Source organism: Notolepis coatsorum, assembly GCF_963971535.1.
Source record: "Notolepis coatsorum genome assembly, chromosome: 12".
Lineage (NCBI taxonomy): Eukaryota > Metazoa > Chordata > Actinopteri > Aulopiformes > Paralepididae > Notolepis > Notolepis coatsorum.
Window position 1 is genome coordinate 80193789 of NC_140176.1, and position 13787 is coordinate 80207575.

The window sequence follows — 13787 nt, forward strand, 5'->3', positions numbered from 1 at the left end:
GCGCCTGAGTCTCCTGAACACGGTGCGACCCACTCCAAATCGATCAGAACTAAATCGGCTGAGCTAAAGTCCCCTTTTCAGCACCTACTCCCCATATGCATGCAGAGATTGCCAACGGAGTCTGAACGACGCGAGACGATGCGCGAATGAATGTTGAATGTTCCATCAGAGCGGGGGAGCTTGTGCCTGCTTCGATGGCCAGTGTCCTTTCAGCCGAACAGGATAATGGAAAAATGATCCCACTCAATGGCCAGACGCGTCATATGGCGACAACTACCTCATTGAGTCTCCACGTAGACTAATGTTTATATTTAAGTGCAGTGGTCTATAGCCGCTCCACTACCACCACAAGCTCCCCCGCTCTGATGGAACATTCAACATTCATTCGCGTGCCGTCTCGCGCCTTTCAGACTCTGTTGGCAATCTGCGCATGCGTATGGGGAGTAGGTGCTGAAAAGGGGACATTAGCTCGGCCGATTTAGTTCTGATCAATTTGGAGTGGGTCGCGCCATGTTCAGGAGACTCAGGCGCATACAAGTATATTGGATCATGTCTCCAGCACCCCCACAGCCGTAGCTGCAACCACTTACATCAAGGCTCTCATCCACATTCATTCATTTGCTCCCCCCGCTATCTCCTCCCCGATTTCAATGTAATGCAGAAGTGCAGTGGTCTATGCACTGCTAGCTGGTAAATGGTAAATGGTGCATTTATATGGCGCTTTTATCCAAATTTGGGATTATATGGGATTTTTACCCACTCACACATTCACAAACCGACAGCAGAGGCAACCATGCAAGGTGCCAACCTGCTCATCAGACACGCTGCCCGGGAGGTGTGGGGAACCTAAATTATATCATTAAAAAGTAATCATCAAATAATATTAATATGCAACTTGAGAAAACTGACTGTGAGCGCGTTTGTGCTGTTTTATACTCACAGGATAGTGGATAGGACAGAAACAGAATCATATATTTAACATTTTAAGCATTTTATGAGCAAACGAAATTCGTTAGATTGGACATTTGTAAAAGGCGCAAACACAATCCTCGGCACCGGCTTTCTCCCCTCCCCTTGGAGACGAAAAGTAACCAGGTGTAACCCGAGCGCCCCTACTGGTTGATACCGTTAATACGGCACACACCGGGACCCACTCTGCAGTGCAGACCATCCTAAGGGCTACATCTGTAATGATCACAGTGGTGTAATAGTACACTGTATTACCTGATACTGCTCATACTTCCAGCGTCTGATCCCAGCTTGCATCTCTCCAGCTGCGTCGCCACAATCTGACGCTCTGCCTCCAACTCTCTGGTCAGACGCTCAAACTGCAACTCCTGGACAGACAGACAGAAAGATAGAGAAATGTGAACAACATGTAAGCTCATTGACTGTTAGTTATAAAGACTTTTGGGCAGTGTTAATTTAGTCAACAAAAATGATGACTAAATATGGTCGTCAATGAAGCTTTTTCCCCTAACGACAACGAGACGAAACGAAAAGACGAAACGAAGACGAAAGATCATGTGACACTAATGTGACGGAATTATTCATGCATTGTCATTGACTAATAACGACGACACAAAATGTAGTTTGCAAAATAAAATCGTGCTTTATTCCACTTCAACGTCAATACTGTTTACTTGCTAGCTAACAGGAGCTCGTTTGCAGACAGGAAAGTAACAAACAATTGTCCGTGCGGAACCCTTATCCCCAACACATCGTTCCGTGGGTAGGGGGGCACGACTGTTACGCCGGGGGTGTTGTTTCCCCCCGGGAGATATGGTAGGACGGATTGAATGTTACATTGTTGTTGTGAAGCGTATTAGTAGGCAGCTGTATTGTGTATGAGAAGGGAATTATCAACCTGTAAAACCCCATATTGAACTGGAAATAAAGCACCATACAGAAAAGGAAACTCTCCTCTTTCTTCCCTACATTACTGCATGACGGAGATATGAGAGGACGGATCGCATGTTGTTGTTGTGAAGCTAGCGTATTAGCAGGTAGGCAGCTGTATTCTTTTTTTGCTCCAATTTATAAGGCTGTAACTGAGTCGCGAGACTAAACAAAAAAGACTAAATCGAGACTAAACAAAGACTAAAATGCTCTGACGTGTAGTTGACTGACTAAAAATAAATGAAGGTGACTAAATATGATGAAAACGGAAAAGGAGCATTTGACACACATATTTGACATATTGCTGCCACACCAGAAAAAAATTATAATCTGTATCACGCTATAACATAAAGGTTTCACGTTATAACATGATAACTTCTTGTTTTAACATAAAACGTTTCACGTTATAACGTGATAACTTCTTGTTTTAACATAAAACGTTTCACGTTATAACGTGATAACTTCTTGTTATAACATAAAGGTTTCATGTTATAACGTGATAACTTCTTGTTTTAACATAAAACGTTTCACGTTATAACATAAAGGTTTCATGTTATAACGTGATAACTTCTTGTTTTAACATAAAACGTTTCACGTTATAACGTGATAACTTAAAACAAGAAGTTATCACGTTATAACGTGAAACCTTTATGTTATAACGTGAAACATTTTATGTTAAAACAAGAAATTATCACGTTATAACGTGAAACCTTTACACTACAAAAAACCTTAAATATGGAAACGTTTATTTCAATTCGATTGTTTAAGGAAACTTTAACAAACTCCCTAGAGCACTCATGTAGATGTTTCTCCATGTGCTAACACCATGTATGTCCTGCCTTTTTAATAATGTTCCTTTGTGTTTTATTTTTATTTATTTGATTTTATCCCCCATCCCCTTTCCCCTAGGGGGCTTTTTACCCCCAAACTTGTTCTTAATTAACCTGCCTATTCAAATAAAGGTTTGATGATGATGATGATGATGATGTTATAACGTGATAAGAAGTTATCACGTTATAACGTGAAACGTTTTTTGTGTTAAAACAAGAAGTTATCACGTTATAACGTGAAACGTTTTATGTTAAAACAAGAAGTTATCATGTTATAACGTGAAACCTTTATGTTATAACAAGAAGTTATCACATTATAACGTGAAACGTTTTATGTTAAAACAAGAAGTTATCACGTTATAACGTGAAACCTTTATGTTATAACGTGATACGGATATATTTAGTTTTTTCTGGTGTGGCAGCAATACACTTCCGTAGACACATGACTAAGACTAAAACTAAAATTGAAATAGCTGAAAAAATTTACACGTTATAATTAAAGTGTTTGGGGGATAAAACGTCAGCCGGCACGCAGTGTGACCCGTGAGACAGACAAGAAGTGAGAACAGAGCGCTTAAGGCATGATGTTGGCACCAGAGCAGGCACAAAAACTTTTTAATTTTTTTATAATTATGTATTCTGGAGTCGCTGCGACTGAATCTCCCAGTGTATGTCTATGTAGTCAGTCCACATGTGAGACACCAAGAAAATAAGCTGGACGTGTATAATTTGTCCCCTTTCCCAAAGACCAGAGCGCTGTGCCAGGCACGTCCAGTCTGGCCAACAAGTGGAGCGGGTACCATCGAAGTGCATCATGCCCACTCTGTTTGAGGGGTAAGTATAGCCGATGACGGCCTGTGTGTGTGTGTGTGTGTGTGTGTGTGTGTGTGTGTGTGTGTGTGTGTGTGTGTGTGTGTGTGTGTGTGTGTGTGTGTGTGTGTGTGTGTGTGAAACAACACTTCAAATGAGTCCATAAAATAGCAGTGGGAAAGAGAGTGCCTGTACATGTGCGCACATATGTATGTGTGTGTGTGTGTGTGTGTGTGTGTGTGTGTGTGTGTGTGTGTGTGTGTGTGTGTGTGTGTGTGTGTGTGTGTGTGTGTGTGTGTGTGTGCATGCATGTCCAGTCAGTAGCTGATACATTAGCTCTTTAAGTGCCATTAATGGAGGTCCTCAATATCACTCATCTAGCTGTAAGCCAGACTGATGAGCTTCAAAACTGAAAAAAAAAAAACGTTTTCAAAAATGCTGTGTCACCGCCACCGCGCGCACGGGCGTGTGTGTGTTGCGTTTGGGTTAATCACAGCCATGCAGAAGCAGATCAATACTGCCGTGAACTATACCCCTCTGGATGGTATTGTGTGAGAGAGAGATAAAGTGAGTGAGTGTGTGTGCGTGCGTGCGTGAGTGAGTGAGAGAGAGATAAAGTGAGTGAGAGTGTGTGTGTCTGTGTGTGTGTGTGCATGTGTGCTTGTGCGTGTGTGTCTGTGCACATGCACGCGATTGCTTCTCTGAAGCCATTTGAGGTACAATGACTTGATCCCAACAGTCCCTATATAAGATCTCAAATCTTGCCAATCCTTTCTACCTAACCTCTCTATATGCGCTCTCTAACTATATCTCTCTCTCTCTCATACACTATCTTGTAAAAGCTTCCCTCTGTTCCCTAGGATCATTCCTCTTGTCGGCCTCTTTGTACAGTTTTACACACACACACACACACACACACACACACACACACACACACACACACACACACACACACACACACACACACACACACACACACACACACACACACACACACACACACACACACACACACACACACACACACACACACACACACACACACACACACACACACACACACACACACACACACACACACATCATCATCATCATCATCATCATCATCATCATCATGTTCTTTTCATTTCATTTCCCATGCCAGCGTAACAAAGGCATACAAGTGATATCCGGAAATGACATTATGGAGGGATGCTGTGCCACCCTTGTGATTTGCATGGAGAGAGAGAGAGAGAGAGAGAGAGAGAGAGAGAGAGAGAGAGAGAGAGAGAGAGAGAGAGAGAGAGAGAGAGAGAGAGAGAGAGAGAGAGAGAGAGAGAGAGAGAGAGAGAGAGGGGGGGTCACTGGGAATACTTCAACCATACCTTCTGAGCTGTGATTCAAAATTTACAGCTATAGCTACAGTACCAGCTTCAAAACCACCATTACTGCTGGCGCCTCGTCACTTTTGATTTCCATACAGCTGGAGTCGTTTTAAATCCCTGAGGTACGATACAAATCCCTGATGATGAGATGTGTACTGTTGACTGATGAGAGGTACACTGACTGTTGATGAGAGATACGCTGACTGTTGATGAGAGGTACGTTGACTGTTACTGAGAGGTACGTTGACTGTTGATGAGAGGTACGTTGACTGTTGATGAGAGGTACGTTGACTGATAATGAGAGGTACGTTGACTGTTGATGAGAGGTACGTTGACTGTTGATGAGAGGTACGTTGACTGTTGATGAGAGGTACATTGACTGTTGATGAGAGGTACGTTGACTGTTGATGAGAGGTACGTTGACTGTTGATGAGAGGTACGTTGACTGTTGATGAGAGGTACGTTGACTGTTGATGAGAGGTATGTTGACTGTTACTGAGAGGTACGTTGACTGTTGATGAGAGGTACGCTGACTGTTGATGAGAGGTACGTTGACTGTTGATGAGAGGTACGTTGACTGTTACTGAGAGGTACGTTGACTGTTGATGAGAGGTAAGTTGACTGTTGATGAGAGGTACATTGACTGTTGATGAGAGGTACGCTGACTGTTGATGAGAGGTACGTTGACTGTTACTGAGAGGTACGTTGACTGTTGATGAGAGGTACATTGACTGATGATGAGAGGTACGTTGACTGTTGATGAGAGGTACATTGACTGATGATGAGAGGTACGTTGACTGCAGTGATGTACCTGAACGCGTTCAATGAACGATCGCTCGTGAACTCGTTCATATTTTGGGCGAACGTGAACTGAACGTACTGTATTTCTCCCTGTGTTTGTGTGGATTTCCTCCGGGTACTCCGGTTTCCTCCCACACCATAAAATGCATGTACTTATATGCTAGATATATTGGTGCTGGTCTATGGCTGCCCACTGCTCCTCAAAGGTTAGGATGGGTTGAATGCAGGGCAAATTCCTGGTATATGTAACAATGTGTTGCGATGAAGATATTCTACTTATATCCTACTAATTCTGGTCATTCCATGAAACAGGTGCCATTTGTGTCCTCAACGTTTGATGAGGTGCAAGAAAATATGTTTCCAAAGCTTACAGCTATTAAAGTGTTCTTTATGATATACAGTATGTGAAAATGCTATTCTTAACCTCTTGAGCCCTAGCCCTATTTTGAGAAAATCTGCCTAAAAATAACGACTCAGAAATGAGAATCTTCGTTTCTGGCACTGAACCGTTGGGACACGTTTCAGTGAACGGCACTGGATGTGTTAACCTATTGGTAAACAAACGTATTGCAGAAAATATCAAAGGGTTAGGGTCTTTACTCTTGGCTACATTTGGGGGGAAAAAACACAACATTAATTCATACAGTCTGTAGAGATGGATTTATGGCGTGATGTCATCTGCGGTCCATCACCCGGAACGCTCGGGCTTAAGAGGTTACATAAATGTTCTTCTCACTTGTCGGTATTGACCATTATGGCATTTCCATTTGTTGTTTTGATGTCACCTGAAGGTAGGCTGAAGTTGTGGCTGAGGAGATTCAGGACATTAGTTGTTAATTGTTCCTGCCACTGCACTCTGTAGGTTGTTTGGTAGGACACCTCCTGGTTAGTTGGTTGGTTGGTTGGTTGGTTGGTTGGTTGGTTGGTTGGTTGGTTGGTTGGTTGGTTGGTTGGTTGGTTGGTTGGCATACATGCATGCATTCACTCTATCACCTCCGTAGTCACAGTTGGTCAAACTGCAACATCATATATATCATCCACACACACTCAGAAACCTTTCAGTACTTGAACACACTTGTTGAAGTACACATAAACAACTACAACCCACACTGTCTGAGCTGCAATCGAATGTACAAAATGTTGAGTATAGTTGAGAGACTTGTAAAGGTAGAGTCTGTAATGGCATCACATAGTGGCTTCTAGACAGAAGAGCCCTGCTTGCTATTGCACTTTGTTTACATGTTTTGTCCTGGTCCGAGGTGTGGGTTGAAGTTGAATGAGGATAGGGGTTGCCTAAACTCCAGACCCAAACAAGTGCAATACCAAGCGGGGCTCTTTTGCTTAGAGGTTGCTGTTTGACAGCATTACAGATTCTACCTTTAGGTTTACATCTAGAAACTGTGCCATGTCTGACACTTGTAATGTAATGGATTTGTAACAAGTTTCAAGTTCAAGTTTCTTTAATAGTTGTCATACAGAAGTACAGAATACTTTCATACAAAATGCTTCTTACTGTTACGCTCCAGAGACTGTGCTAGACAAGATAGTATCAAATAACATAGTATAGCATGTAAATTAGAAGTAGAAAATGAGGTCCCAGTGTTCAGTATAGACATATGTACAATGTTCGATGCAGAATAGACGTAACTGAGTTACCATATAATATACAATACTATGCAGTGTACTAATGTACAATACTATATAGTGCAAAGCAGAAATGGGATGAGGTACAATTTAGGTACAATTTACAGTAAGGTGTACGAGTTGTAGTGCAATCCTTCATCAATAAATATAAAGTGTGGGGAGTGGGTGCTACAGTGTGTTTGTTTAAAGTGAGTGTGTGTGTGGATGTGTGTGCTATGTGCGTTTGATGGTTGTTGTTGTGTAGTGTTCATTGTTCGTTGAGCAGCCTGATGGCCTTGGGATAGAAGCTTCTTCTGAGTCTTTCTGTGCTCGCCTTGAGACTCCGGTATCGCTTGCCTGACCGCAGCAGTTCAAAGAGGCAGTTGTTCGGGTGACTGGAGTCTTTAATGATTCTCTTAGCCTTGCCCCTGCACCGCTTGTTGTAAATGTTCTGGAGGGTGGGGAGCCCCCCTCCAATTGTGCGTTCGGCTGAACGTGTCACTCTTTGTAGTCTGCTTCGGTCTTGTGCAGTGCTATTCCCAAACCAGGAGGTGATGTTGCCAGTCAGGATGCTCTCTATTGTACATGAAGTTCTTAAGGATCTTCTGACTGACTTGGAACTTCCTTAGGCGCCTGAGGAAGTAGAGGCGTTGTTGTGCCTTCTTCACAACACTGTCAATGTGTGTGGTCCATGTCAAGTCCTCGGATATGTAGGCTCCGAGGTACTTAAAGCCCAACCTCTAGGTTAAACCCTACTGATCAATTATGGGTAGTTTACATCATTGGTATATAATTTCATTATTTATTTTTTTCCATTTGACACCGGAAATGCCACTCTGAAGGTCCACGCACGAATAACATGCACGCGCGAATCAAAAAAGCTTATCAAACGCCGACGTCACAACAGGTGTGGCTTGCATATTAATGAGCCGAATCTAATGTTGCTTTTCCACTAAAATAAAGTACTCAGTTTGTCTCCGTGTGGGGAGGCAGGGCTGCTGATGATCAGCATGAGAGCTCCAGAAATGACACGTGAAAAACTGCAGACCACTGATTGGTCAGAAGAGAGACACGGTGACGTCACTGTTTGGGGAGTCTGAACGAAAACAGAACGCCGCCATCTTTGATGTCTCGCGTAGGATGTCTTTTGTATGTTTGCAGCAAGAAACAAGTGCAATAAAAAAGGATACAGTCACTGTGTATTCTGCCTCATTTATTGATGAAACAAAACAGACATCAACACAATTTGCCACCGAGCGGAGAGTTTAGTCTGACAAAAAGATCGCTGATTAGTTACGCTTGTTGTTGGGGGTTAGGGACGTAACGTTAGTTAGCCTAATGCTAACGTTAGCAGATAGACACGAGAGGCTATCTGTGTAGAATAGACACAATGAGGTAACGTTAGCGTTAGCATAATAGACACAACGAGAGTCTGGTTAATGTTGTTATTGATTGATTGAATGAAAACTGTGTTTTACTCTGGCTTGCCAAGCTCATCATAGCCCCTTTCGTGACTGATGCACCGAGTGAAGCTTGTGGACTCTACAACAGCGAGCCCGCAGCGCTAGTTAGCTCATAGCTATCGTGTAACACTAGCCTTTGCGGGCTCGGGCGCCCTGCGGCTGCCGCCGCCGTCGCGTCCATGGGCCCCCCGGCAGGGCACCCGTGGGGACGGGTCGGGGTGTACAGAGAGGAGAGAACCATTTTGGGTCGGCCGTTCATGCCGGCCAGCAAGCCGGATGTCGGGATATGTTGTTAGCACAATAGCTACCAAGCTAAGCTATGTTATCTACTAACGTTATAAACACTATGTGTACAACGACACAATGATTTACATTATTACAAATATGGTAACGTGGTTGTGGCTTTTACAAATAGTGGTTAGCTTTAGAGATGGATGGATGGCTATAATCACGGAGCAATAGTGAGGTGAAACAGATACATTTCCATTCGGCTAGTAGTAGCAAGCATATATCTATGGTAGCAAGGCTCTCTGCCTGCCACTAGCTGTGTGACTCTCAGCGCCCCCTGGTGAGCCCCCTGGTGACCAATACCTGTTGTGACGACATTACACGTGCACGTTATAAACCATTGATTAAAATATGCATGTGCATGTTGATTGTGTTGGGCAGACAAAATGTTTTGATAAAAACGCTAAAACTGGGTCAATTTCAATACTTATTTTTTCCCTTCTTCATGAAAGCCACTGTTGGCCTAGTCCACATTGTTTATTGAACAAAAATACAACGTGGAGGTTGACCTTTAAAGCTGTTGACTCTCTCAACCGGTGCCCCGTCGATGCTGAGGGGGCTGTAGTCCTTGACCCCCGCCCTCCTGAAGTCAATCATCTCCTTTGTTTTGCTGACGTTCAGGGAGAGAGCTACAGTATGCTAACAAGGAGAGAGCTACAGTATGAAGTCAGCAAAGTGGAAACAAAGATTCACAGAAACTAGACAGAGAAGGAAAAGGTAAGCACTAACAGCCACAGAACATCTGGACTCAGCATTTAATGGACAGTACAGTTTGAGACTATGGTACATACAGAAGATGGGTTGTTTTTGCATTGCAATTATGAGCAACAGTGTTGTTCAATTATGTTCTTATGCTCTAATGTTCCTTCAAGCCCACGACATTATCCACAGAGATACTGTCCCTGACACCAGTTCCTACTGAGTTGTAGAGCCACAACAACGAGACAGATACTTTATAGCTGTTAGTTCTTCCGGTAGGGAGCAGAAGAGTTTTGATAGCGAGACGGACCACACCTTTGAACAAGGGCTGGAGGGGGAGGGGGAAATACCACGCGGTAGAGAGATAGCTACAGGCTAACAGACAGGCTTTGGCTAACAGGACAGGCCGCAGAACCACCAAAGCGATCGACAGAGATAGAATATATTAATCTAGTTTCTTATACCACCAAAGACTTTCATTCTGTACGAGATGTTTATGGAAATAAACATCCTTTCTGATAAAGAGACGATGACTCCAGTTACATCTTTGTCACGATGCATACAACGGGGACAGTGAAACAGTGTTACAGTCATGTAAGAGTGTGGGAGGACAGAATTCCACCGAACGATTGCCTCAACAAAACAAACAAATAAACACAATGCGGAGACTTCAAGGAAGGGCAGATGAAGGCTGATAAAGGCCAAAAACTGTTTTCTTACACTGGTAACTCACAAACGTGTTCTGTGTCTCCAGAGTTCAGCTGAATCGGCAGCCGAGAAATCCCTGTGTGATGTCACAGAGAGGAGAGCAGACCTCTAGCGAACAGACACTATTTCCTATTTTTTTTTTAACTGCAGACACGGCTGAGCTCTCGAGACACGACATCTCTGAATGGTAATAAAAAGGTGTTAAACTGAGTTTAGGTGGGTTTATCCTCCACTACATCCCTGAATGGTAATAAAAGGTTGTGTAACCTCTTAACTTGCACCGGCCCGAAATCGGGCCATCATGCCCATGCACACAAGTCACAGCACTTTGCGAACGTCTAGCGGCTGCATTTTTCGCCGAACATATAAATGACCGTTCAAAAGATCTATTTCTTGCCGTTCGAACACCACCTCACTCGACCAAATCTGTGGCTCGGTTCTCAAATTACATGACGATATGTCAGGCGAGCGTCTTTTTACGCGCCGCACATCAGATGACCACCCCGGACTCCTGACATTCCAGAACTGCCAATCATCCGGTGATGGCTAAAATGATTGGTCAGTGTTGTAGACAATGAGTGTACCTTTCCAACGATACCCCACGTGGAGGGGGGTGGGGGTAGGAATGTCCGTAGGATTTTGGAGAGCTTTTTTTGTCACCGGTTATACTCTGACGCCTCTAAAAGACCCATTTCTGAACGGATTTTTATAAAATTTGGACCTGTACTACATAAGACTTCAGGCTATGGAACCGCCTTGTTTTCAAGCTTATACCTCTATGCTATTGGAATATGGAATCTTGCAACCAGTAAACTCAGTGGCAAAGGCATGTTTTTTCCAACTACGCACCATTGCCAAACTCAAAGCCCTTCTCTCCCCTGCAGACCTTCAGAGAGTCATCCACGCCTTCATTTCATCTAGATTAGACTACTGCAACTCCCTCTATATAGGCATTAACCAGTCTTCCCTGTCCCGCTTACAACTGGTACAAAACGCTGCTGCCAGACTGTTGACCAGAACCCGCAAGAGAGACCACATCACCCCTGTCCTTGCCTCCCTTCATTGGCTCCCAGTACACTACAGGATAGATTTTAAGGTTCTCCTATTTGTTTTTAAAGCCCTTAATGGTCACACACCCTCCTACATCTCAGACCTCCTATCCCCCTATTCCAACACCAGGTCCCTCAGGTCAGCCGATCAGAGGCTCCTGACAGTCCGGAGGTCTAACCTCAAGCTCAGGGGGGCCGTGCCTTTGCTATCGCAGCCCCTGAACTGTGGAACAGCATCCCCACCTCCATTAGGCTCGCCCCCTCGATAGATGCCTTCAAATCGAGGCTCAAAACCCACTTCTACCTACTAGCCTTTCCCGTTCACTGACTCATGCCCTGTTTTTTCTATGTGTTTGCCTGTGTGCCCTCCCATAAAACGGAGTGTGATTGTTGTCTATATGTATCTTGTGTATTTACCCTCTGTACAGCACTTTGGTTGACACGCGTCATGTGAAATGTGCTTTATAAATAAATTTGATTGATTGATTGAACCACTACAGAAAAATGTGAGTACACACGTTCAAGTTCAACTCAAGTTCAGACCTATGTTACTCTATTCCAGTGTTTCTCAAAGTGGGGGGCGCGCCCCCCAGGGGGGGCGCAGAGGCATGACAGGGGGGGTAATAATTTTTTTTTATTACAGAAAATTATCAGTAAAGTGCTATCTGTTGCAGCTGCACTGTTCTCCATGAAAATACCATTTCTCAAAATCTGAAAATCATTATTTAATAAAACACAGAAAAGGATCACCAAGTTACTCTGGATAAAAAAAAAAACCTTTACAGACAACATTGAGACAAAGCTTCCTGACACATCTCCATCCAAACTCTTGGAAGAACTCTTTGAAATCTCATCTGATACCACCTGGAGAGCTAGTTTCAGAGTGTGGTGCTGAGTACCAAGTATCTCATCTCATGGCCCACCAAGTATCTCATGATGCAGCAGTTAAGGTGTTGATACCATTCAGCACCACATACAGTATCTGTGTGAAGCTGGCTTTTCATCCATGACAGCTCTGAAAACAAAATACAGGGCCAATTTGAAAGGTCACGATATTGGTGTTATTTCAATTAATTTAAACATGGCCCATTTCATGACTATTTTGTTGGGGCGAGGGGAGGGGGGGGGCCCAAAATATTTTGGTCCGCCAAAGGGGGGCCTGACAGAAAAAGTTTGAGAAGCACTGCTCTATTCCATTAGCACTAAAAGTGTTTTCCTTTTTTGCATTAGTAACTTCAGAATGTTATCTTTCAAAGGAGACCAGGCTCATGCATGTGCTATAAGTATAAAGTATAAAGCTAAGCTTTGCAAAACAATTTATGCAGTCCTCAAGTTAAAAAAAGAAAAAAGAAAAAGAAAAAAAGCCACTTTTCTGGGTGTGTAAGAGGTTAAACTGTGTTTAGGTTGGTTTATCCTCGACTACATCCCTGAATGGTAATAAAAGGTTGTTTAAACTGAGTTTAGGTTGGCTTATCCTCGACTACATCCCTGAATGGTAATAAAAAGGTGTTAAACTGAGTTTAGGTGGGTTTATCCTCCACTAAACCCCTGAATAATACAAAGTTGGGTAAACTGAGTTTAGGTGGGTCTACCCTCCACTACATCCCTGAGATTATATCCCTGCTTAAGTGAACTTTGCCCAATTACATAATCTCAAAACATGTTTCCAATGCATCCATAACCGTAAGAATAGAAGTGACTCTTGACGAATGGTCAGATGAGCCCATTAACCTTAGAAGAAAACTAGACACCTGTATCCAACATCGTAAAAACAAGGAACAAACCTAGTAGTTTACGGTAACCACACAGCTTGTGAACAAATGTTATCAACAAAGGCCTTCTGTCCATCTCCGTCTGTCGCACTCCTGCTCTCTGTCCCACCTAATAGTGAATGAAAAACTCACCTGTTGTGCCATAGGCCTACCATACACTTGGAAACACGCAAACAATTTCTCTCTCTCTGTCACTCCTCCCGCTCTTTTCATCTCTCACTCCTTTTCTCTCTCTACCCCCCCCCCCCCCCCCCCCCATTCCCCCCTCTCCTCTCTAATACAACAGTAGTAAAATAGTGCAGCTTTACCTCATCATACACATGATCCGGAGAAGACTCCCTGCTCAGTGGGGAGTTAGTCTGTTAGCGCTTGGTGCTCTGCCTTGCTTTCTGAGAGTGTGTCAGAATGCATGATGGGGGATAGGTTTCCACCTTGTGTGTGTGCGCGTGTGTGTGTGCGCGTGCACACACATATCTATGTA

General features: G+C 43.6%; 1 protein-coding gene across 1 annotated transcript in view; it reads right to left on the reverse strand.

The window, feature by feature from the left end:
* Positions 1-13787, reverse strand: part of ctnnd2a (catenin (cadherin-associated protein), delta 2a) — a gene marked incomplete at both ends in the record, with an annotated part of 886308 nt that overhangs the window by 736596 nt on the left and 135925 nt on the right. The window contains one exon of the mRNA XM_084325908.1: positions 1225-1337. Coding sequence (XP_084182034.1) covers positions 1225-1337 — 113 coding nt within the window. The remainder of the gene's footprint in view (positions 1-1224; positions 1338-13787) is intronic.